The sequence below is a fragment of the Berghia stephanieae genome, chromosome 3 (assembly GCF_034508935.2).
Source record: "Berghia stephanieae isolate SIO BIC M18660-M18661 chromosome 3, UCSD_Bste_1.3, whole genome shotgun sequence".
Lineage (NCBI taxonomy): Eukaryota > Metazoa > Mollusca > Gastropoda > Nudibranchia > Aeolidiidae > Berghia > Berghia stephanieae.
In genome coordinates, this window is record NC_088362.1 from 14651239 (window position 1) to 14679081 (window position 27843).

The 27843-nt window shown below is 32.3% G+C and overlaps 1 protein-coding gene across 1 annotated transcript; it reads right to left on the reverse strand.

Annotated features, from left to right (window-relative positions):
- Positions 1-86: 86 nt before the first annotated feature.
- LOC144967185 (vacuole membrane protein 1-like) lies at positions 87-27759 on the reverse strand. Its single transcript, XM_078904117.1, has 13 exons — positions 27472-27759; positions 20994-21085; positions 20081-20385; positions 18857-18947; positions 17671-17781; positions 17296-17375; positions 15508-15589; positions 13592-13732; positions 12198-12278; positions 11503-11619; positions 11057-11118; positions 10226-10331; positions 87-7028 (listed from the first exon to the last, which is right to left on the reverse strand). The coding sequence occupies exons 3-13, from the start codon at positions 20311-20313 to the stop codon at positions 6882-6884; spliced, it is 1251 nt and encodes a 416-aa protein (XP_078760243.1). The 5' UTR covers positions 20314-20385; positions 20994-21085; positions 27472-27759; the 3' UTR covers positions 87-6881.
- Positions 27760-27843: the final 84 nt, after the last annotated feature.

Here is a 27843-nt window from a genome sequence, read left to right on the forward strand (position 1 = left end):
CACTATGGGAGGTCAGGAACCCCACCCAGGTATAACTATTAAGAAAACAATATTTTTCTTTTCATGAAATAACAAAAGAATTCATGCAAGAAGGCAATGTTCTTTAATAACAGAATCAAGAAAAAGAGTCCGGTACAAAACAGTCAGGAAATTATAAGATCATAAGCACCTGTACAAAATGCAAGAATCATGGGTAAAACTTATGGACAAATTCAACATTGGACAGTTCAAACAAACAATGCTGGTAAGAAGTTCCAGACCTGCCATAGACAACAAAAGAAAAACCTGTACATATTTTCTCCCCAAAAATCAAAATTTCAAGAGAAAAATCATTATCAACCCAAAATGCCTGTTTTTTTTTTGTTTTGTTTTTTAAACTGTTTTTTGGGCCTTACACGCATTTTCACTTTAAAAGGCTTTAGAATACTTGTGGTTTGGTTCAATTCGGTAAGATCTCTGTTTCTGAGTAAAATCAAAACTTTTTCACAGATTTTTTTGCCTCTTTAAAATTTTGGTTGAAAAATCATTGGCCAAATATTGGTGCCCAAAAATGTGTGTATTCCGATTAGTGAAACTAAGTTTCTAGATGTGACTGTCAAAAGTCTTGAACAAAAATGAATATAACAGCTTCGAAAAAGAACAAAAATACCAAACATGAAAAGTTTCAGGCTCAAAATCCCTCTTCAGCTAATAACAAAAAAAAAACAAAACAAATTAAAGTATTAATATATCACTTAATATCCAGACAGACAACAGAGAAATACTGATGCAGGTTGTCTCAGAAGTTTGGACCCAATAAGAAAATAGTTTACGGAGAAACAGATAGCACAGGATGTGTTAGTGAAAATAAATAGAGAAAAAAAATTCAAGTTTTATTTAACGCAAACCAGAACTCGAAAAATGATTTAACAGATTTTTAATGATTTTAAAAAAGACATACACCTTTAATGGATTTCAACGTGTCCACCATTTTATGTAATCGGTACTTTGATGTGTCGCTTAAGTGTTTTTGAGCATATCTTTGCTGACTGATTGAACTACCATCAATAAACGTGGCAACAATTAAACCTTGAATGATTTCTTTATGAACTGAAACAAATTTCATAATGATATCTTCATTATTTTCAGAATAAATACGATTTGTTCTTGGTTACGGACTTCTGGGACACCCTGTATGTGGCATGTCTAGTCCACAAGTAATAAATGAGATCTTGAAATATATATTTATATTCATTTTTGTTCATATATACCGATTAAATCTGTCCAAGTGGCAGGTCTGAAGGATAGGGAATGGTTTCAATTAATTTAATTAACATTACTTACAAATCTGAAATGCATAGTAACATGACATCACAGACAATCTTCAAACTAAATCAAACAAAAACAAAAAACAAAACAAAAAAAGATAAATTTATAAAGAAAAATGAAATGGGTATCTCAACTGATCAGATGAATTCAAAGGTGAATGATCCATAAATTTTGTAAATATAGAGAGACTAATTTGGAAAATAGACTGAAAAATGGATATTGCCAAAGTATGTCTCAATCAGGCAAACATTTTCGGAAACTCATATCACTTTCACATTTAGCCTCCCTGTCCTTTGTCTTATTATTCATGTTTTATCTGATAAGCATTATAAACAATTATCATATCTTTTTGGCTCTAGTTTACCATACAATTACACATAGCATTTTAAAAATTAATTTATAATAATATGTTGTGATTAAAAACTATTGTTTGTCTTCCTTATTTTCCCTCATGTCTAGACTTTTATTGCCAATTGTTGTCTAGATTTTATTGTTTTTAAGGGTTTTACGGCGCTTGAAACACATTTAGGTCATTTCAGCGCCAGTAAAAATGATGATAATTGGATAGTAAAAATAATCCAGATGTACAATTAAAAGAACTTGAGGAAAAAGTAAGACAAAGGGGAATGGTACAAATAAGGAACAGATGTCGATTCCAAAAAGCACACTATCAGTGTACTTAGTTTGAGATTACCTAAATGTTTCCCCCAGACACCAGCAGAACCCACCAAGAGGAATAAAGTCAAATGTTTACAAATCATATGTTAAAAATAAAAAAAATTACAGTACATGACAGAGAGATGATTTACAAGGAAAAAAATATCATCTCCCAAAACTATAACTATAAATTCAACTGTTTCCCTCCCAGCCAAGGACTCCGGCCAGGGTCAGGACAAAACTTAAATAACTCATTCCGAGACAAAGACAGAAAGCAATTGGCAAAAAAGATACAGGGGGATAGACGACACAGCAAGTACCTCCCTCCCCTCTATGGGAGTTTGTCAATCGTATTTAATCAAACTATTGTTCTACTCACAAATAATGCAATCTTTATCACGTTCAAAAATACTTTCTATAATTTCGAAATTGAAACATTGATGGAGTAGAGAGAATAAGTCACAACCTTTATTTGTACATCTTCACTCACACCTTAAAGGTAAATAAATACCCATAGCCAGACCCAAATTGAACTTTCCATAGCTTTTATTGATGTTGCATAAATTACACATGATTTAACTGATAGAATTTTTAAAAAAAAATGATCCCGTGGGTAGCTGAGTGGTTAAGGCCGCTGTAATCTGAGGGTTCAATGTTCGAGCTTAAACCCTGACACTTTCATTTTTTTCCCCCTTGGGCAAGGTTGTCAATTTCAATTTGCTTTCTTCCGCAACAGGGGTGATTTCATTGACACCAGTCGTTTGATAGATTATTCATATTATTCTTTCACGGAATGCCTCAGAAATGCATTCAGACACAAGCATAATATTATTTATTTGCTCTGTTTAAAATTGCTGCACTTTAAAGTATGTGAATACAATAAAATATTCAAGCACTCCAGAAGTTAATCTTTTAACGCAAGTGTTCTAGTCTCATCCAAGACTTCATTTAATTAAGAAAGAAAGATAATATCATAATATATATTTTGCTCCTTTGATTTTGAATGAATGGGTTGATATTCAAGCCAAAAAAATATTTAAAATAAAATCTAAAAAGACAGAATTATATATAAGGGTGAACAGGAATATATGACAGAAGAGAACTTAGCTATGAACGGGAGTCTGAGACATACTATACCAGCATCAACCAGATCTCTACCAAACTCATTCACAAATATGTCATAAATAATAAACAAATGTCAAAATATAGGACACTCATCTAGGGATGTGAGTTGAGGGGGGGGGGGGGGGGGGGGGTGGTTATTTGTATTTGGGTTTAAAACACTTTAAGTAAATCATGAAATTCATGATAATCTGCCCTCCAAAACATTTTATGCATTTACCAACATCTTTGGTCGGACAAAAGAAATTTTCACATTGCAATGCAAAAACAGGCACTTGAGCTATCTTATCTATTTATAATGGCAAAATGAGTCCAGTAACTTTTGATCATGAAAAAAAAATTGCAACAAGATTAAAATAAAACATCAAGCAATCCACGATACCTCAGATACATAAAAACAGATCATTCAATGGCCTCAATTTGTGCACAAGACTAATCACTAAAACAACTTTCAGATTAAAAAAAATAAAAAACCGAGAGGGAGTAAAATCTTTTCCAAGCAATAATATGAAAATCATTAATTAATTAAAAAATGATACAAAGAGGAAAATGAATATTATAATTGCTATTCAATTTATGTCTGATAAATTGTTAAATTCTAGTTGTCCTGTAACATTAATGCATTTAAAAGAGTAAAGCCACGTATACATTATCATACAAGGCTTAACACTACAGTGAAGGTAAATTGAGTCCTTGCAAGTTTTGTATCAATTGTTTTATTTTCATGTTATGTTCCAAGATTTGTTTTGCAACTCCTCTGGTTCCCGTAAAGAAATTGGTCAAATGCGAACAATTTACTTAATTCACATGTATGACAATATAAAACATGACTGTGTCTACAAAGTAGTAAGCATTCTGAGATCAATGATAAATAAGAAGAAAAGAAAAAAAAAATCACTCATGTTTTTTAGACTGTTTACTTATCCAACTACAATATTAAATATGATGCATCACTTTGATTCAAAAAGCACTTTTTTTTGGGTCTTTTTTTAAATTAAATATTCAAAAACTCTCTTTTGCTTCATTTAGGTAAGTCTTGTTATCTTTTCAGGCCACTATTGCTCAGTCTATTCTTATTATTAAATCCAAGTTTGATTTTCTTTCAATTTTTTCTCATTTTTTCCCCAAGAGAATTGTACGAAATATAATTTTATAGTAATAGTTGTAAGTTACAAATGAAATGAACACCACTGGAATCTTAAACAAATCATCCCTATTGCACATAAAAACAGAACCTTGATTTATCAATAATATAAAGATCGCTTTTATATAAAAACGGCTAAAAAAAAAAAAAAAGAAAGAAAGAAATATAGAATTTATACTCGATTTCATCACCACAAGTCATGTTAGTTAAACCTGATTACACAAAATTTACTAATGCCTGCTTGATAAATGCTTGTAATCTGCAACACAAGAACATTTTCTGTTGATAAGCTTAGTATGTATTATCAATATCAAAAATGTCTTGTTCTGTTTATATGAGTATTCTAATTACAAATTGTCTGATTACAATATGCCTAATACCTTTTTTAAAAATGAAATAAAGGAACATTAATGTAAAAAGACCTGACCTTGATTCAACATAACCCAAATAATGTTTTACAATTATTGAAAATATACTCTGGATAAAAAAGCAAAAAAAATAGTTGAAAGCATAAATTATGAAAATGGACTTGTGTACAAGATAAAAATGTCATAAATATTTCCACAACCAAGAAAAAAAAAAAAAAAGACCATGAAAAACTTTTTTTAGGAGAGCTTTTGTCCATCTTATTATTAATGAATTTTTTATGTAAACTGAGCCCACATGTCAGAAAACTAATAATTGGATTATAATTCAACTTTTCCAGCTTACAAATTTTACTTTTTACTTGAAATTTCAAGCATATTTGAATTCTGAGATATCACGACAATAACTGATTTAAAGCATAATTTCTCTTCACCTACCAGTTGGCTGGTGAATATAAGTAAAATAGACTAATTCGCAGTTGGCATTTCATTTTCAAGTTTATCTAAAGTCAAAGCAAAGCTAAATCTTGAAATAAAATAATTAATCTTCTTATTCTTAAATCAGTAAAATTGATCTTGAGACAGCCTAGCTCAAAAGTTGTTCTAGTGAGATGTCCACGATTTTTTAATTTCCCCGTATAATTCTTCAAAAGCTCTACTTGAAAGAGTATAAGACTAAATCCTTCCTACTACAAATTGTAATATAAAAGCTTCTAACTAAATGCGACCCATTACCTCAAAACCGTGTTATGTCCCTTGATTTAGATGCAGGAAATTCAATATATAAAAGTTATAAGTATGTCATCGATTCTGTCCCTTAGTTGTGTCCAGCACAATAAACACTCTAATAACTACTCGCATTACAACATTTCAAAGAGCTTTGATGATTTCTAGGTAAGAAATAACACAACAAAAAAAAGTTAAAATATATGACAATGCTGGATACAAGTCCAGTATGTGTAGGCCCTTGGAATTATATTATAAAAGTAACGAGTCACGAATCAAATGACTCAATCAAGAAGGAAATGCATTGACTCAAAATTAATTTCAAAAATAAGAAATTTGAGATAAGGTAATGCTTTACTGAGGTGAAAGAATATAGCGTTATAAGTGCATAAAGCACAATTTAGTATTATTTGACTTTTTGGCATCTGTTTCACCTAACATATTACCCTTTTGAAGCAATGGATCATTTATGGCATATTATAAAAAACATGAAAACAACAAAACAAAATTGAAGTCCCAATAATGATGATGATGATGATAATAACATTAATAATAATAATAATGACGATGATAATGATAAATAAATGTCATCATTGATTGACAATTATATGGCGCAACTCCACCGAGTTGTTAAATACCCTTATATCTCAAATAACTGAGAAGAGCTCCAGTTTGGGTTGTGATACACATTATAATACCACTCAAGAAAATTACTATTAATTAGAACTAGCTGCATAATTATGTGAATTTGTCTTTTCATTCAGGAACTAAAATATGTCCCAACAACAATCATCGCGGAATATGTCTCGTCTTTTTTGTATGATACAGTAGTTGTTTGTCTAAATTGTGAGCTTGATCAATAAATAGCCTAATCACTTAAATGTATCTTCACTTAAGAAGCTAAAAAAAAAAATTAAATAAAATAAAAAAGTAAGTGTTAAATACATGATATTTGTTCTGAGCAACCAAGCAATGAAACCTGAATTCCACAAAGATAAAATATCGAAAAATTAACATTAACATTATTCAATGATTCTCTCTAATTCATGAAATACGTTATATTGCCATTTGTAATTACATAGATTTTTGTCAAATATGAGCTGGTTGTCCTATCATCATTAATACAAAGATTAAATGCAAACATAGTAGTGCTACTGTTTGACAATAATAGTATTCCTTACCATCATCATTAACATCGGTATATAAATAATATTCATTATAACAATTATACTTTATTCATAAGCAATCCATTCATTCAAATTTTTCTCAGTTGTTTCTTTCCTATTAAAAAATAAATTCAGCCATTCTATAAAAGATTTTAAAAATACCTTCATACATTTAAGGCTGTAGAATCACACAGCCTATCTTGAGGTAGAATAAAGGCATGTGGTTAATCCAATCAGATATTGATCTGAATGATTAGTGTCGATAAGCAATGATTTTTCACAGGTTCTCTGCATCTGCTCAACAGTGTGTTAATATTTCAGTCATATAAATCAATGCATTGTATTTATATTTATACATATCCATCACACTCTCCTTGAATTGATTCCTCTTCCTTACTTTTCATTCTTTTTTATTCTCTTTTCCTTGCACAGCCTTTTGTGATAGCTCTGGGCCATTGAATTAAAAATGGACAGAAGGAAATAGACGACCATTACTAGTACCAGTTTTTCAAACAGCCAACCTAACATATTGCCTTCATCCTGTGGAGTAAAACAAAGAGTACAAAAGTCATGTTACATTACCAGCATTAACGCATTTACATTGTTTATAATTATTACGACACTTTATTTGAAATGCAACAGATTTAACAAATTTCATGTTATTTTCCTTTTAGGATATTTTACAGAGCTTGAGACACTTTAGATCATTTCAGCATTGGGAAAAAATGGAAATAATAAAATTGTGATAAAGATTAGGGTTGAGTCAGCAGACAAATATGAAAATAAATAAGACAATCAATTCAACAGAGATATATCAGAAATTGATCTATTTTTATAGCCAGAATGAAATTGTCTAAAAGTCCCACAACGACACTGAGGAAATTTAAAAAACAAATCAAAGAATCTTATCATGACAAAATCTCTAATCGATATATCAGTTACAGGGGGAAAAAATCCTCTCTCAAAAATAGATATCCATCTCAACAAAAATAAACTCTGGAAAAATATTGGTAAAACCAAATGGTCCCATTCCAGAATAAAAACCCAGAGTCTTGTGAAAAAAAAAAAATATATATATGGAGGGATAAAAGACATAACACAGCTTGGGACTGGCCAAGAATGCACTGGCCCATGGACGGCCTACATTCCGCCATCTCAAGAGTAATTCCACCAACCACTTGAAAATCTAAATTATCAAAGACAATTAAAACATTTTAAGTGGAGTCATTATTTTTTGTCCAAAACGTTGACTACCAACAAAAATAATAATTACGCACAACCCCCCCCCCCCCCCCCCCAAATAAAAAAACAAAAACAAAACAAGACAAAAGGCAAAAAAAAACAAACAAAAACCATCAAACCCGAAATGTGATTAAAGAGGAAAGAGAATATATATATATATATATATATATATATATATATATATATATATATATATATATATATATATGAGCCAAGGTCAAAAGGTGCCCGCCTGATACCAGTGTTAAGAAAATTTGATTTTTACTTAATTATGGGCTGTTTTCATTGGGTTAATGCTTGTAATCAATTGATAATAAGAAGAAGAGATAAAATTAGATAGCTCAACATACTCTGTTCAACAGAATATGAAATAAACAACTTGAAAGTCAAATTTGAATGCTGTTTGGCATGTGCTTAAAACGAGGTCAACGAATCACTTTTTAGAAATCATGTAGAAATTAAATGTGATGTTTTAGCTCACGTGATTTAAATTTACTTTTAAACGCAATTGCAGTATATTACATATCTGATTAAGTTTCATATAGAGCTCTTAAAAAGTTGGTGTTGCTTGTGACCTTTGGTGTCATCAAACACAGCACAATACTAAGACTCGACACGAAACTTTAAAGCTCATTTTTAATGTTTATAAAATCTTTTATTATGAGAAAAAAGGATAGATTTACTATCTGAATTCAAATCTTGGAGTAAATGTATACTGTTTTGCCGATATTGAGGTTTATTGGTTTTGGTGTCATTTGTCACAAGCAACACGGCATACGTGAACACGCGGAAGTTTCTTTCGTTAAATGGCGATTCGCAATTTTGATCCACCCTTCTTACCAGTCTTTGAAGTGCAGCACTTTCATTTGCCTTTCCAGCGTGGCTCCAGGCAGAAAAGGTAAGTTGAACTTTGGTGTCATCGCTATTTTACATTGTCACAAGCAACACTTGATATTGGATATTACAAAGTGCCACCAAAAAATTATGTTTTCAGCTGTTATTCTATTTACAAATATGATATTATGACATCTCACATATGACTGATTTTGACACAATTAATTATTTCCTTGTAATTCTAATTTTTTTATGTTTCAGGGTTGTATCAATCAAGAAAAAGACAAAACTCAAGCTTTTGACGAATCCAGATAAAAGAAGGGTTGTCAAGAAATTTGATTTGATTTACTATTAACACACTAAATTACTACAAACTAGCAGATTTGAGCAGTAGGGCGGATGTTACGGTATGGTTACATGAATTCATTACCATGGCTGATATTTATCTAGTGTTTGTTTGACTTCTGGTACTTTTTGTGACCATTGGTGTCATTGGTTAAAATGTCACAGGTGACACTTAAGTTTGAAGTTTCTAATGTATTTCTGTTTTCATGTTCTTCAAAGCTTGAAATGTCATTGAATTACATTTTAACAGGTATATTACATGTGTTCAGTTGCTATTCTTGATTTATTGAAGCAAAATTGCGTTCTAGTGCCGATTTTGACCAAAGTAATAGCAACAATGGTATTACTAATATCTAAGCATATTTCCAATTTGCAAGTATTTAGTCTCTTAAAATATTATCGAATTTCATTTTAGAGTAGGTTATTGTGCTTTTTTGACTGAAAATAATGATGTATTATGGACGAAAGTGTGATTTGGTGTTGCTTGTGACATAAGTAATGGTGTCACCGGTCTTATGTCACAAGTCACATTCAGATGCTCTAATTTCCATGTATATTTCTATTTTTGAAGTCTTTGGTTTCTGAAATATTATTAAATTCCATATTTAACTGTGGTTATTACACTGGTTTGACTGAAATTAATGATTTATTGTCGAAATTGAAATTTGGTATTGCTTGTGACATAAGTAATGGTGTCATCGGTCTAATGTCACAAGTGACACAATGTCGCTAAATAAGATATGCTTTGGTCACATTATTTCCCAACATTTTATTCCAAAAGTTTCTGAACATTGCTGGTAATAAGCATATGCAATATTGCTGTTGTTGTTAATGCACAAACATTTTTATGAAATAATATATTTGCATTCTATGTTGCTTGTGACCGATGAAACCAAAAAGCAACATTTTCTCCAATAGTTGGTATTATTATTGTACTATGATTGTTGTTGATTGTGTCTTTTTGTCTATAACTTACTAAGTTTGATACTCAACAAAAATCATTTGGTTATTGAGTTTTTTGTCTCATTTTGGTGTCACCGGTCACAGGTGACACCAGCAACCTATAGGCATTGTTGACGATATTATGCTGCGTTAGACCTTAAAGTTATCTAAAGGGCCTTTGATTCATGAAGTACAGGGTTTTTGCTACACATATAGAAACATGAATGGACTATTATGTCACTTTTATTTTGAGAAAAAAAATTGGCACCTTTTGACCTTGGCTCATATATATATATATATATATATATATATATATATATATATATATATATATATATATATATATATATATATATATATATATATACACTTACATTTCCTGTAGCTCCTTCACCAGGTTTGTGATGTAGTTTGGTCTTCTGATGTTCTAGATATGATTGGAATGGTTTTTGTAACTGTACTCCAAAGTGTGGAATGTAACTACAATAAAGAAGAGCATACAAAAGCATCTTGTTTAGAGGAATCGTCTTTATCTCAATAAAAAAAAACCAACAAAAAAAAAAAACTACAATCACAGAGTTTGCTTCTTTACTCTAAAGAAATCTATATTTCATAAAAACTAATCCCTTAAACACTTCAATCACTTGAAAAAACATGATGAATGATTGAAACCTTTAAAAAAGAAAAAGAAAAAATATTTATTATTGAAATATTTACATAAACTTTAAATATATATTTATGCATTTGCATATTTTGCACCTATTGACATTGCATTTACATCACATAATATATCCAATGACAACAAAACAGAAAAAGCACATCCCTAATTGTGATGAAAATAATAATAATAATAATAATAATAATAATAATAATAATAATAATAATAATAATAATAATAATAATAATAATAATTGTAAAAAGAAGAAGAAGAAGAGGAAGAAGAAGAAGAAGAAGAAGAAGAAGAAGAAGAAGAAGAAGAAGAAGAAGAAGAAGAAGAAGAGAAGAAGAAGAGAAGAAGAAGAAGAAGAAGAAGAAGAAGAAGAAGAAGAAGAAGAAGAAGAAGAAGAAGAAGAAGAAAGAAGAAGAAGAAGAAGAAGAAGAAGAAGAAAGAAGAAAGAAGAAGAAGAGGAGGAGGAGGACGAGGACGAGGAGGAGGAGGAGGAGGAGAAAAACAATTTTTAAATGAGAACGTAGAAATAACTCACCCAATATATTCTATAACCATTTGTACATGATGAGCACTGAACATAAAAATGACAAATAATTTCTGAGGATTACAAAAAAATGAGGATTATTTAATTACAATTTGAAAATATGCTTGTTCTACATATGAAATATAGATGTTTCTTGAAAAAGAGAAATTATATGCAATTTTCAGAATTTAATTTTATCCTACAACTTCCTTTAAAAAAATATTATTTCAGTGGATTCATATATAAAACAGACAACATTAGCTGGGCTGTGACATTAATACAATTAATTTGACAAAAATTTTTATCAAACCCTTGGCACAACCAAAGTCAACGATGAAATTATCTTGTCTGCTATTGATCTGAATTAGGTCTTGATCTCTGGATATTTTCAAATATAATATGCCTGTCTAAACTACAAACTATACACAACTAAATGCAGGTTAAAACAATAAAAATACCTGTATATGCATTTTGATGATTGCTTTGCCAATGAGCGTAGCGCCAAAAAATGTCCAGAATGGAATGAGAAAATGACCACAGGTGATACCTGCCAAATCAAATAATGGATTGGGAATCTGAAAAGATAAATACAGAATTCATGAAATTTATGGCTTTGAAACGTGGTGATAAATTGCTAAATTATAAGCTTAATGAGGGCCATGATAATTAAAGAATATAGAACCCAAAAGAAATGATTAAATATAAAGTACTGTTTATTTCGCGATAGACTTTATTGGTACCGTACAATAAATAAATAAATAAAATTCCCTTTATTCATCCCCATGGGGAAATTTGTCTTTGTCTAATCCAAGGGAAGACTGGAATAACCCAGGTGTCAGCCGCAGTGTAGTGCTGCAAAGAGAACGAGGGCGGGGTGACTTGCTCAAGGCCACACAGTACCGCGCATGTTCGAACTCAGTACTTTGGATTCAAAGCAAAGATCGTACCATTGAGCCACCCTGTCCCATGAATATACAAGTTGGTATTAATCCAGAATTTAAAAAAAAATAAAAAATTAAAAATCTTCAGCATTTATATTAAAATTTTATGAATTTGGAGTAAATAAAACAATTATAACCATGAAAGTTGCTCAATTTGTGTAAGTACAGTTGTATAAATACATTGTTAACCATCGGAAATGGAAATAACTTACTGATGCACAAGCTAAAATTCCAAAAAATCCAACTTTTTGCACTAAAGTATGTACTGATAGTTTCGCTTTTTCCATGAAGCTCTGGGGAGGTGAAAAAAAATTTATTCAAATTCATCATTTATCAGAGGGAAAGGTGAATAGAACAACAACAAAAAATTGTTTGTCAGTGAGTCAAAAAATAATAGGACGAAAAAGAGACTATACACAATCATCAAAGAATTGTTAGAGAGAAAAAAATGAATAGCATGTTTTTAAAAACTGAAACCTCAAATTACCTTAAAATTGAATATTATTAAAATGAAATAATATGGATTGATCAAATCAAGGCTTTAAAAAAAGGAAATAGACCCCCTCTACACTGATCAAATACACTAAATTGTTTGTAGAAATTGCAGATAAAATAACCACATGTATCTAATTGTATTAAAAGTGTTTTCCTGTTATATATGCCTTTTACATTTGTCTGGAATTATTAATTTATAGGTTTTGATCAAAACTGACCTGATTGCTATTTATCCTTTGCTTTCGTTCCGAAAATAGTAAAAAATTATAATAAATAAAGCATGAATGGAATAATAATAATAATAATACTAATAGTAATACAAACTACGGAAAACCTAGGACAGGGAAAAAAATTGTATAATCCTAGCAAGGGGCACTGTCAGTCAAGTAACTAGATCACAGAGTCAAATGCATTTTTGAAGTGGATGGGGATAATTGCCTGCCACAACAGTTTGGGACCCACATCTACAATCAGAAGCAATGGAAGCTGTCCAGTGCCACGCTGCAAGATTTGTCTTCCATGATTACAGTCCCCATAGCAGTGTAACAGACATGATCACACAGCTTGGATGGACTCCCTTACAAGACAGATAGATGGAAAGAACAACGACTAACTCTTATGTTCAAAATTGCAAACAAAATGACGGCCATCTCACCAGAACAACTAGACATACATGCATTCAAAGAAAAACCCACTCAAAAGCACTAAAAAACCAATCTGCAAACTCAAATATCTTCAAATATTCATTTGCACCCCACCTATCAAGGAATGCTGGAATGCTCTTCCCGAATCATGTGTGAACTCAACAGATTTAGAAACCTTCAAGCGAAGATTATCAAAATTCTTCAGAAACACCGACAACGGCTGTCACATTCAACAACTCTCTCCGCCTTCAAATACATATACTCAGAATCGACTTTGAGTAACATTCAGATTCAGAACACTGATCTGCAGCACTTTCCCTTTGGTGTAATTAGACCCACCCAAAGATTGTTCAGAATCCATCCACGAACACGAGAGAGAGAGAGAGAGAGAGAGAGAGAAAACAAAACTAGTGGTAAATAATATTAGCTCATTAGAGTTACATCAACAAAATAATTTCTGTGCTAACCATTTCATCTGGATGTCTATTTTTGTCATGGATAAGTTCTTCAATCTCCTCAAACTCATCATCCTCCATATCAACTCCAGATAAGCGAGCAGCTCGAGCCATGAAATATGGAGGCAATTCACCAATAGCTGTCCCAGCACCCTGTCAATAAAGTGAAACAGTTTAATTATAGAAAGAAAAAAAAATACATAAAAAAGAATGAAAAAAACCAAAACAAAATTATTTAAGTTTGACCTTTTTCAGATATTTTAAAATTTTCTTTTGAATTCCATAATCAATTAAACTCACATTTAGTGGGATGATTACATAACATGTACTAAATTACAAAAGCGGTTCTAGTTTACATTATTTTTGGTTTGTCTGTATAGAACATTATTTTGAAGACAGATTCAATTTAAACAGATTTTTAAAAAACAAGATAACAATTACTCGTAATACTTAAGATGATATGTTTGTTTTTAGGGTTCTTTCAGAGTTTGCAACACTTTATCATTTCAGTTCTAGCAAAAAAGGACAATAATGGAATAACCAAAAGAATACCGACCAAATTTTCTAAGAACTAAAACGGGATACCATATCACATAATACTGTCATGACTCAATACAGCAGTATGCTTGACTATTATATGATAGATATAATCTAGAGCTAGAGCTTTTTCTTTTCCATGTTTTATTTTGTTAGTCAAAAAAAGAACAATCCTGGGACATACAAGGGTCATTTCCATACACAATTTTTTTTCTTCAGATTGCCAAATCGGGATAGTCCTGATTTCATCGGGACAGTTGGCCACTTTGCGAAAGAAGAGGGAACTAAGAGTTAAAGTTGCTTTTACAAACCCCCAGAAAAGAAGAACAAGGGGACTGTATTAAACAGGGGAAAAGAAGTAGAAGTAAGTTCAAAAAGCAACTTATTTTTTTTAAAGACCACTCAAGAAGCCCAGTCAGACCTTAACACAGGGGGATACTTTAAATGGATATCAATGATCAACAATTAAATAACAATTAACTATAGAGGGAGGATTTACGAGGGGAAAAAAATGTTACAGTGAATGACATAATAAGTCGGATGGTGAAAAGGTTTGAACTGAGATATTGCCGAGTTTAGTTAGGTCAATTTTTGTCAAAAATGAGTTCTTGTCATAAATGATTAAATCAACCCTTTTTGTACATCTTCGGGAAATATCAAAGCTTAATTTCACTTCTTAATATTTTTTACAGCTAGTCAAGTTGAAAAAGTATGAAATTTGAGAAAAGTTGTTGGATACCTTTCCTATACATCTGACCATAACCTCATGAAAAATCACCCAATTTACTTCAAATAAAGATTAAAATGCTCTGAGGAGCACATTCTTCCAGAAAATGCAAAAAGAAATTTTTTTTAATGCAATTCTAAAATTTTCACCTTCCGACTGATTATGTCATGCACTGACACAAATTATCTCTCAGAAAATGACAAATCCACTTGTTTCCTTCCAAATATAAGATGCGAGACACAGCCAGATTAAAAAATGTTATAGCTCTTGAACAAGGACACAAAACCACATCAACAGGAAAGTGATGATGATGTATAACCCATCAGCTATGGGGAAACAAGCAATCCATCCCCCCCCCCCCCCCCCCCCCCCAAAAAAAAAAACAAACAAACCACACACACATAATGGAAATTCTACCCATCAAGGAGAAAATAAAGGTTCAGTCTGAAAAGTTTGTCAGGAATTATTGCCAACCTAAGTTCAATAAGTAGGGCTTCATTTTCAATTATAGTTATTACAATATTTCTTTCAATTGTCTCTAAAAGCTGTAAAAGTCTAAAGAGTTAGGAGCTCTCACAGAGCATCAATCTATTAAATGAATAAAGAAAGGAATAAACCCAGAAGAATTGGGACTATTTCAACTCATTTAACACGGCTGACTCACCCACATAACAGCCTCAAGTCTAACTTTGCTCATGATGGTCCAAAGGGACATACTCTCCTCTTGATCTTTAGGACACAATATCCTGTATGATGAGAATTTAATTATTACATGAAAATAACTGAAAGAAAACTATTAGATGAGGATATTCATTATTAAATACAAAGATCACAGGAAAACAAAATTGACAAGTAATGAAAAAATGATTACTTTTGGGTTAAACATAGAGCCAGGACCATAAACTATGGCAGACCTGCCAAATTGAAAACTTAGTATTTAGTAATTTCTATGTCAATTTTTAGTAATTTGACAAGGAAATTATCAATTTCTGAAATCACAAGAGAACAACCACGATTTGACATTGATGATCACTTCAACATATCATCATCATGCTTATGTGCTGTAGATATGCTTTATTATTGTTATTATTATAATCATCATCATTATTATAAAATTCGTAATTTTCCATACAATTTCGTATTTTTGTAATTGGCCATAAAATTTGTCTAAAATTGGTAACATTTCGAAAAATTCGTAAGATTCAGCAGGTATGCCATGGAGGTGTTAATTATATTAAATTAAATCATTGATTAGTTATTTCCACTTAACATATAACATCCCATTGAAAGGTATTAAAAAGTATCATTCTGGTACAGTGATCATCGCCTAGTAACTGCTTCTAGTATGACAACTTTTCTAGGTTATTGGTGGGAAATTAGCATAGGGATGAAGTGGGTGGTTGGGGATTTATGTTGTCTTGTCAATGTCAATATGTTTTATTTCAATTACAGAATAGTTCACTTTTTCATATATTTCCTGATATAAATCTCATCTCCTCTTTTTGTTTTCCATGTATTTTACTCAATAGAAAACAAATATCTTGTTTTTAAAAATTCTGCCTTGACGAGTGCAATCAAACGTAGCTGTATTGTAGGTTAAATGAGATTAAAATCAGTGACAATCCAGTGTCAAATAGTTTATAACAAATCCAAAACCCAATCAACTGGCAGTCTGTGATAGCTTAACATATGCTAGCAATAATGAAGTTTCTTCTCTTCTGGGGTTGTCTATGACTATCATCTCGTGTAACATATCCTGTGTTAGTTGCACAGTGCACACTAGTTGCATCATTCAAAGGCAATTTATCTGTTGGATACGATGCACTTTGTCAAAGTGAACTGTAAAAGAATTGACACTAACAGTAATTATATATTAATTACATTTTCCTGATGCTTGGTTTAATTTTCAACACTGTGATGGATGCCTATAAACCAAGTTTTGAATTTGATGGCTATGATGGCCTTCAGTGTATGAGAAACTGATTTAAATTATGTTTCCCTATTTCATGCCCTGTAAAAAAGATAGCTGGCAATTGGCCGAAGAAGCAGAATATTAGAGAGGTGGTTTAAATCAAAAAGTAAATTCTGTTCCATGAGAATAGCATTTTAAAAAGCAATCAAAGTTATTACTCATTGGGTCATTGGGCGTGATCACTGTACTGACAATTTTATCCAACAGATAATCATTAAAACTCAGCAGTAACCCAACAGCCTAAAACTGTAATATGCCGGAATGATGCAACTGTTAAAAAAAGGGGTGGGGTTGGAAGTTAAAATGACCAAAAAAAGTGTAATTTCAGTTTTTGTCACTAAAAGAAACAATTTTAATTCTCCCCAACAAAGCACCAAAACTTAACCCAAGTCTTCTTTATTTACTATGAATTCAATTATAAGCATCTAAATCACCCGGACAAAACACTGTTTCAAGACAGTCAGTCACAATTTTCCTTACTCATTTGGATAGGGTGGCTCTGGAAAGTTGATCGACTTGCACTCAAAAGCTGCCAGAGTCACAGCCGCGATATGGGGTCCCTGAAAATAGAAATGAAACACAAACCATTCTTTAGTATTTATATTGACATCTTCAAAAAGTCCATGAGGGAAAGGTGGATTGATATGGAAGAAATGTACTCAATGCTGTACTGAGCTGTGGTACGAAATTGAATAATGCAAAGCAACCATTGAATGGATTTAATGGGAATAACATTGAATTGCAACCATCAAATAATAAAGAAAGTGATGATGCACAACAGTAAGCGATGTATAAATGTATTTTAAGGCCTGAATCTGACAGCGGTACTTAATATTTTTCAAACATTCAACTTACCAAATATAATAAAAATGTGTGTAGACCAGTTCCTAAACCAACTGACGAAAGAATCCCTAGTCCCACCCAGTAGCCACACCATAATAATTTCTTTTGCATTGTGTCAACATACTGGGGATACAAATATATGAAAGTATTCAAGATGATATTATCTTTAAATATAAAATCATTTGAATAAAGATAAACTAAAAAGAAAAGAAATATATGACAACCATACTATAAAAGTCCGACAGAGTTTCAAAAATTATCACTGTGGTTTATTGGGGAAAATAGCAAAATAGGATTAAAAAAAAAGCAGGGAGCAGAATTTCATTTCTTTTTCATGTCCGAGTATAAGCTGGGTCTCTAGCAAATCAGAAAATTTTTTAATAATTCAAACATTCTAAACATGTCTTCTTCATTAAAAAAAAAAAAAAAGATTGAGCTATCCATTACAACACAAAATAGATATCATAATTTTGAACAAATTTTTAAAGATAAGATATTGTGTGAATAGTGATACATTGTTAGAGCTGCCAACCAACACTGCCAATAAAACAGGATTTTCCCCTAACCTAAAAGCATAAAACTTATCGTTCTCTTCTGGTTCAATAAAAGAATAAGATATTAATAACTTCAAGTCTTTATACTGAAATCTTAAAGATCATCAATTAGTCAAATTACATGTGTAAACAACATTAAACCATCTAAAAAAAAAAAGAAGGAAAAAAAAATGTGCATTTCAAAATCGTGTAAGAATGTATCTAATTTAAGAGCCTAAAAACAAAGATAAAAAAAAAGAAAGAATCTCCTGGGATAATCCCAGAAAAAACAAAACAAAACAGGAGTTGATGGCCTTGCACATTGTGTTTGACATGCATACAACAATGTGCGAATAGTGTAAAGGTGAAAACATGAGATTTTTATCCTGAATTTTTAAAAACATATGTAGGGTAGATGTGATATTTAAAATCAATTCTTGCTAATTTAACTGAGATCAACTTTAAGGCTGAATCATATCATAACTATCCTTTATTGAGGATTTTTAAGAATGACAAAACCTGCTTAAAAATTATAACACTTCAGGAGGACCTGTACCCTGAAAAACAAAGGAAACCAGAAAACTTTGCCCAGGAAAATTAGCACTTCCTGATCAGTGTAATTCTGTGCCATTGCAGTCTTCCTTTCCTCCCTTTCCATTTATTACCTGTTGATGAGGTCCATCCATATGGTATATTATATAGGCCAAAGAAATCACAATGAGGGTTAAAATGACAGTCCGCTTTCTCTGATATAATCTGGAAAATAAAAAGACCAAGTGTTATAAAAAGGTTTTTAAAAAAATACAGAAGAATGCAAAAATTACTACTAACAATATATAAAGATAAAAAATTACCAAAGTGAAACATGGGATACGTGAAAGTGTCATTATTTGCAACAATCCAGAATCCATCCACTATATCGCATCATATATATATATATATATAAATTATAAAACAAAAACCATGAAATAATAGTGCTCAACTTTAGTATAAAAGGAGCTATTTATAAACATTTGAAATATAATTAAGATAGTTTGACTTCTACAACGTTGTTATCGAGCGTTGCTCTCATCACCTGATGAGAGCAACGCTCGATAACAACGTTGTAGAAGTCAAACTATCTTAATTATATTTCAAATGTTTATATATATATATATATATATATATATATATATATATATATATATATATATATATATATATATATATATATATATCCCAAAAATGTAGATTTGACACAACTCCCCTTCAAAAAGTCTAGGCCTTTAAACTTCAATTCTGATTCATTGCAACAGTCCAGTATTATGACAAAATATACTACATGAAGACAACTGAGTCAATATGTTCACAATTAGGAAATTAGAGTGCTTTAAAGTTGAGGAACAAAATTTACTCTCCTCAACACTCAATGTCTTCATTTATTTCTACTCAAATTACACAATTTTAAATATATCATGCTCTGCTTTGAGACGATTGGTCACATATCGTGTTCAGGTCAATAAGTTAGAATGAGAAACTTATTCTCAAGAGAAAGCCTAAAAAATCAAGACTTAACTGTGAAAGTAAAACATTGGTAATGATGAAGATGATAATGTGACAAAAATTCAAAAATTGTTTGCTTTCATTCACAAATTTTCTAGACTATCTCGGACGAAAACTTTAAAAAGAACTCTTATTTACTCTTTTTCATTCAATGACTTGATTTTCAATCAAAATGATGATGGTGGTAATGATAAATGATGATGATGGTGAATTTGAAAATCAATCACTACAAAGGATGAGAGTTTTAATTTTAATATTGTCACAAAATTAGTAGTTTTAATTTTAATATTGACACAAAATTAGTGACATAGGATAGAGCTTTTTATTTAAAAATATTTCCTGCTTACCTATTAATTAAAGATGTTAGAAGCACATAACTTTCCTGAATGAAATATTTAAATGTCAGGAGAGGGCTTCGCCACAAAACAATTTTCTCCCTATCACTGCGTTCAGCAGCAATAGTATCTGCCATCTTATGAAAATTTGCTTCGGATGGTGATGTATGCATTCCGTTTGAGCCTTTGTTACGTTGTCTTGGTGATGTACCGGCCGAACTCTTAGAATTTTTGTTTTTTCCCATTGTTATAGAAACGATTCTCTGTATATGAAATAATACTTTCTGTTCTTGTCCGTAATTCTGAATTCGCTTGATCTGAAATCAAATTTAATGTTCAAATTATGATCACAAAATAGAAAAATAAGACAATATAAAGTAAAATATTAAGCATAACGTTAGATTTGTTTTTGTAAATATCATCAAAAAGTGAGCATAGTCTTATTTATATTCTTTTAAAAAAAATTTAATATGAATACTATTTGGGCATTGCTCACTGAAACCAGCTATAATCAATTTCTTTTTATCCTTTTTTTTGGGTCAAATTTATAGCAGGTCACAAAGACATTTTTTCACTGCAGTATATTGTTGGATGTGACGTTGTGTGCTTGTGAAGCTGGTAGAGTTAAATGCCAAAATAAGATTAGATTTATGTAATGAATAACAAATAGTATCAAATCTACCTGCACAAATAAAACAACTTTTCATATAATATTTGAGAGAGAAGAGAAAATGAAGGAAAATAAAATTCACATGAAAAAAAATAAAAGTAAATAATTAAATACGGCTTTTAAATTCTTTAACTTGTGAGGAATCAATTCCACAATACTGATTTGAATTGGTGATGCAATATATTGAATCAAAGTATGGAACTGTCTTAATATTATTAAAATTATAAAGCAGATGAAAATAAATCGAATACCAACCAAAAGAACAGTCTTGAAAATGCATCTAAGTAGAACCAGATATTGAATGAATGATAAAGGTTTCCACTCAGAACAAACTTCAATCAAATGAACTGAAAAGTGAAAGTGAAAAAATATTTAAAAAATATAGAAATACAAAATTGAAAGCCTGGAAGTTCATATGAATATTAAGCCCTATGGGACTAAATTTCTTTCAAATCATATATCATATAACTTTCTCGTACTTTTACTTAAGGCTACAAGAGAAGCACCGTTGAATGCAACTTAGGCTGTATGAAGACACAAGTAGCATTGCTGTATACTGCTCTCTTGGTGAAAACAGGAAGCTCTGATGTCAGGTTAGAATAAAATTGAACCTCTCAAGTTGATGAAATATCATTTTATTAGTAAACTTACCCATAAAGACTTCAAAAATTTCAGGCAACCCATGATCAACATCCACTAAGTCCCATATCACTCTCTTGTTTAGTGCGGCTATATTCAGGTATAAAATGAGTACCCGATTTGTTAACAGTTTTGTCTCTATCTGAAACATTGTAATATGCCTACTAACAGGCGTCATGTCTCATCCATCATGTTAAGTATTGCTGTTGGCTAGAGACCCTTTGTAAAGCGTTTTGATCACGTTTAGTGGATGTTACGTCCTATAAAAGCTCAATTTATATTATTATTTTTCTTTTAAACCACAGGCCGGCTGAAGGTTTTTAACAAGGCAGAAAATGACACCTTATCACATTGGATTGATTTATTTTTATTTAAAAATAAAATAGAAAGAGAACCAGTTCAAGGGCTAGAGTAGTGTAAAAAAGTGAAAAAACGACTAAAGATAAGACCTGTAAATGGTTGATGAAAAAATTGTCGGAACTTTTTGAACACGCGAAAATAGACACAACAGGACAAAAATATGGACACAACACAGATATGACATGTCAATTGACTAGTCAAATCATGTCACTTTCCCCTACTTATTTATAACGAGGTCCTTATTTTATGGTATCAAAAAAAAAAAATCCCAATTATTTGAGGTCCCAGGTCTGAGTTAGTTGTAAAATGAAAGGAAGAGAACAATTCCTACCCTTTTGAAGGATGTGTATCTAGACGTCTAGTGCTCGACACGGGAAGCTGCGTATCTTCGCTCCTGTTTGTGCTAAATGTTTACGCTGATTCTTTCGTTTATTTGGATTAATTCTTATAGAAGAAGAAGAAGAAGAAGAAGAAGAGGAAGAAGAAGAAGAAGAAGAAGAAGAAGAAGAAGAAGAAGAAGAAGAAGAAGAAGAAGAAGAAGAAGAAGAAGAAGAAGAAGAAGAAGAAGAAGAAGAAGAAGAAGAGGAGGTGGTGCGGTGGTGTGAGAGCTTTCGAAGAAAAATAATTATTTCGCACTATTTTTTTTCCGTCTCACATGGGGACGGAACCAAAGAAATATAGAGACTGAGAAATAAGAACCGGAGATATGCATGTGAGTCGGTAGCAAAATAGAGAGAAACCTTCCAGTCCAGTTCGACACACTTCTGTGTGTGCATTATTTACTGACTAGGTGTGTGTGTGTGTGTATGTGAAGACGACTCGCGCGAACTTCACGACCTCTCTCTCTCGCTGGCTGTGGCACAGTAGTCAAGCATTGAATACATAAACGTCTAGCGGAGCGTGTAGGTGGCATGATAATATTATAGCTAACTGATAGACGGCATGTTTTGTCTTTGATGCGACAAATAAAAAGTTTTTTTATTTTGTTTTTTTAAGTCGGCATTTGAAACGGAATAAAATCTATTTTTTTCGAGGAACGAAATAAGTCTTTTATTTTCTTTTTCATTGGTTCTGTTCTTTGGTGTTACGAATTTTATTTTTACTATTATCTTTTTTTAATATTTTTTTTAGCACTTATAGAGCAAAATCGTACTGTCGGAAATCCGATAATAGACGGAAGATTTACAGGCTTGAAGATAATCACTAACACAGATGGTCATTGTATCACTGTCTTCATAATACAAAGGACAAGAGATGATCGTTTGGGGGTCAGACTTGCCCCAAATATGGTAGCACAACATTTCAAGGCTTGCAATATTGCCAGGCAAACTAAATCATATGTCAATTTTCAAAGGTTGAATATAAGTCAAAATAACATAAACCAATCCTGTTCCTAATCCGAGATATATCCTTTAACTTTAAATCACCAGAAACTAAGAAGTATTGAAATAATCAGGAATGAGAGAGTTATGATGCTCAAGACGAAAAGCTCATATGTTTTGTACATGTAGAGTAAAAATATTTTGTAGAGTAAGTCGAGAGCAGTGGGGGCTGCCTGAAGCCTGGGATCGTGAGAATACTAATGAAAAGGCTTCAGACGTGGACAGTACAGGTCCCATCCAAAGCCTTTCCATTTTCACCTTTACGTTAGTAGTATTACTATTACCACTGTTATATTTGAAATATTATGAACTAATATGCTTTGTACTAAGTTATGTTTCATTTTATATTACCAATGTTACATTATCATTTTATACCCCTTCTTATTGGTATTCACTGACATGCATGTGTAGATGTGGTGGCGGCAAGACGTGTTTATCAGAGGTGTGACATTTCTGAGAGTGGATACTTAAACTATAATGAATTAAGTTGGCAATCTACTTATCTTCTGAACCTTTATTTATTTTTTTATTTTCTTTTGAGAAAAATTTATTTTTAATTAAATTCATAGCATTATGAGATAAAAGTTGCCTTTTAAAAAGTAAATTAACATTTTGATCCCAACCAAAATCTCTTTACAAACCATATTTCTGTTATTCTAATAGAAGGCTTCAACAGTCGTGACGTCACTTCCCTCGTAATGACGCATAGTAACTTAGTAACTGGTTCTAAACCATCAGAAAAATGGTGGATGCCCTTATTTAATACTTCTCCGACGAGCATAAAAGGGTATCCAGTAGTGCGGGGCGGTCCTTGGCAAGCTTAAGGACCACGGTCCTACGGTCCTTGGGAAATGAAGACCGCAAGGACCGGTCCTAGGACCGGTCCTTTTCGACATTGAACATTCCTGAGAGACTGTTGGAAATTCGAACCGGTTTGACCTTTGAGACCATGGGATCGTTCATTCTTGAACCGTTAAAGACCGCTACACGATGAAAACCGTGGTCTACAGGAGTAAAACACACGGAGTAGTCACACTCATTTCAAATTGTAACCTAATTAGAGAAGAGGGGTGATGCCTTCTTTATTTGCTCACCGTACTTCATTGTTACTTCGATAATTTAATAAAATTTGAAATTTATCCCCATTAACGGAGATAATGGCATCGCCCAAGGCGTTGATCGAGTTGTTCATGGCGTTGATACACACACGCAACTCCTACCCCCCCCCCCCCACACACACACACATTAGAGGGCAGCGAGCATTGAAGAGTAAGAGAGAGACGTGAAGTTATAATAAGAGGGGGTGGATGAGGTAATAAGAGGGGTCGATGGTGACTTTTCGCCAGATCTAACAAACTCAGCTACCCATTCATTGCTGAGTAGACAGGGATTCAGAAAAAAATCGACTGCACCCGGGATCGATCTCTGGCCCTTTGCGTATAAAGAGAGTGCTCTATCAACTGAGCTATCGGGGTCCCCAAATATTCTATTGGACTTTTTTAAAATTCAGACGTTATAACTGGGTTTTTTGGAAGGAAGAAACTAATGAAACTCATATTATTTGATTAGTAAAAACACCAACGAAATTTTAATATTATTGTATTATTTTAAATGACAACACTGCGATAGAAAGGAGTGGTGACAAGAGATGGACAAAAGAAAACAAAAAATCGGATTTGCTACTTGCTAGGTTCGACACACACACACACACACACACACAAACACACACATCTTTAGTAGTCACATACATTTCAAACAATAACCCATTAGAGAAGAGGGGTCATGCCTTCACCATAGATCATTGTCATTGCGATCATTATGGTGTAGTAAATTTTGAAATTTACCCCGTATAATGGAATCGTCCAAGGCGTGCGCCTCCTGTTCCCCCCATCTCACACACGAAAGGGCGGTTTGCGGAGTGGAGGTTGGTGGTCGTCTGCATGTATGGTCGTCTGTGTCGTTTAGTGTATGGCAAAGGGGGGTGGGTGCGATTAATTAAGTGGGATGGGTGGTGATTGGTGGAAGATAGGCAACCGAAGCAACGAATCGCTGGGGCAGGGTTGCCAGTTTGGCATTTTAAATGCCAGATTCCAAAAATCTGGCATTTTTGAAAACCGTTTGGCATTAGAAAAATCATTTGGCATTTGGCATTTTCTTTTCTTGTATATTATACTTCAAATGACACCTTTTCTTAATTATTTCTAAACGCGTAAAAACAAACATCTTCACATTTCTTTTTCATTCTTAAAATCCAACCGTGGTGTAGTGGTTTAGCACTCCACTTAGTAGTCAGTAGGTAAATAATTACCCCAACATGAAATTTAGTATAATTTAAAAAAAAACAAAACAAAAAAAAAAAAAAAAGAAAAGAAAAAGAAAAGAAAACACGCAAGCCACCAGGATATGATAGTAAATTGTCTATCAAAAGTGAGTAGTTTTCTTAGTGGGGGTGGGAGTCAACAGACTTTGGCATCTTTTTGAGTGTTTTGGCATTTTTTGAGTCTTCCCCTGGCATTTTGTTGAAAAATAATCTGGCAACCCTGCGCTGGGGAAGTAGTAGGCTATGGCGCGAGACCGTAGGTCCGTGGTCCTTGCAAGGACCGCCCCGCACTAGTTGAAAGGTGATAAGAAGTGAGGACCGCCGCCGATCTTCCCCTATGGGACCGGTCTTCGGTTCACAGCTAAAAGACCGTCGGACCGCGGTCTAGACCGGTCTTCAGCGCGGCACTAGTATCCAGAGGAGAAAAACATTATAATGTGATCATGTTTTGACTTTTATACATTCTGATCACATGACGTGAAAAAGTTCTAGCCAGCATGAAGAATAAAAAGTACCAATTTTCTATGTTTAGAACCAAGCTGCTCATTGCTGGGCGGACATGACATCAGACCACTGAATCCAAACGGTGAACTCTTTTCAAAAACAATGAAGGGCCTTCAATATTTTGGCATCATGTTAATTTTAGACTGGTCACACTAAATTAATATAAGAGGATGAGTGATCATGATGTGTATTTTAAAGCCAAAACTGTGTCACATGCATAATAATAATAATAATAATAATAATAATAATAATAATAATAATAATAATAATAATTACAATAATAATAATAATTACAATAATATAATTAGAGCAAAATACATGAATTAAAATTAAACAATTATCGATGAAATAAAAATTTCAAATAATTTAAAAACTCCTGCTTAGTATAAAAACAGAACAAAAGGGAAAACAATTAACATCATTTGGGAAGAAAAAATAACAAAAAAAACAACAAGGGAGTGGATTTGAACCAGTGCAGCAAAAAGGAACAAAAAGAAAGGTGGTCTAACAAATTATCAGAGCAAAATATATTAATCAAAATCATTGGCCATCTAGTCATTCATATCTATGGTCAATATCAATAACGACAGCCCGCGAATAAACAATAATTTATTGAATAAATCACTGGCCATCTCTCAACATCTGCAGCACCTGGATGACGATTAGCAGGAGACCTCCCGAAAACCGCTAACGCTAGCATTTCTTTCAATTTGTATTTTCACCGTGGATCTTTTGTCATGTGTTTAATTTCAATTTGTCAATTTCAATTTCAATATATAGAAGAAGCATTTTTTTAAAAACTCTAGAACTAGAACAAACCTTGATAGATTTGTGAAAGTTTAAAATTTCCTAATTTGACCCTTGTTTTATTGATTCTCGGCCACCACTTTGATTTGTGAAGTATTTGAAAGGTAGTGCAAAGCAGTCCTAGGTTGTTTTTTTTTCTATTAGTATTAGGGTTGGCTCCAGGTCGGAGGATTTTTTTTCTCTAGATATTAAAGTTAGCCTAGTTATCATATAAGTCTTAGTAAAGGTGATAGGGTGTTTGTTTTTCCTATTAGGGTTAGTTAAAGGTACTTGTACTAGGTTTTCTTTATTCAAAGGCTTAGTTGAGGGAATATTTGAGTTGTTTCCCTTCTTAGCACTGGAGTCTGGGAGTGGGAGCTTTCGGATTATAAATATAGACGTCTAGATAGCACAATTACAATTTACAAAGCAGTTGCTTATTATTATTATGTGTCCATGAGTGGTGAGAAAAAGAGAGAGCATCACAGGGAAAGAGAGAGAGAGAGAGAGAGAGATAGATAGAGAGAGAGAGAGAGAGAGAGAAAGAGAGAGAGAGAGAGTTGAAGTTGAGAGAGAATGAGTGAGTTGAGTACGAAGAATAAAAAGTGCGGTGCCTAAAAAAAAAAGTGTTATGAAACTAAGCTTATACAGCAATGATTTGCCCAGCATTTTCAATAGTTACTTAAATTTAGATGAAGATGCACACTCTAAACTGTGCCTGTGCATCAACTCACTAACTTACCAAAACAGCCTTTTTGCCTCTCGTTTTCAGTCCAAGGCTTGTCAATACACTCTTGAGTTTTCCAACTGAAAGCTGACTTAGTTCTTCTGAACTGATGCCTCTGCGTTGGGTTTTAGACATCATATATTATTATAGTCTTGTTGGATCAAATATTATCAATAACAACATGATTTACATGTACAAGTCAAAAAAAAAGGTGTGTCAAGTTGACCGATGATAAAAATAAAATGACACGACGCTTTTCGTTGCTAAATTTGAGTCAGCCATTTATAACTACCATATAAAGCTAACCTTCTTTTTGATCTCGAATAAATTTTTTTTATCCTGCTGTCATATCAATAGTCAGAAAAAAAAGCATTTAGAAACTTTTAA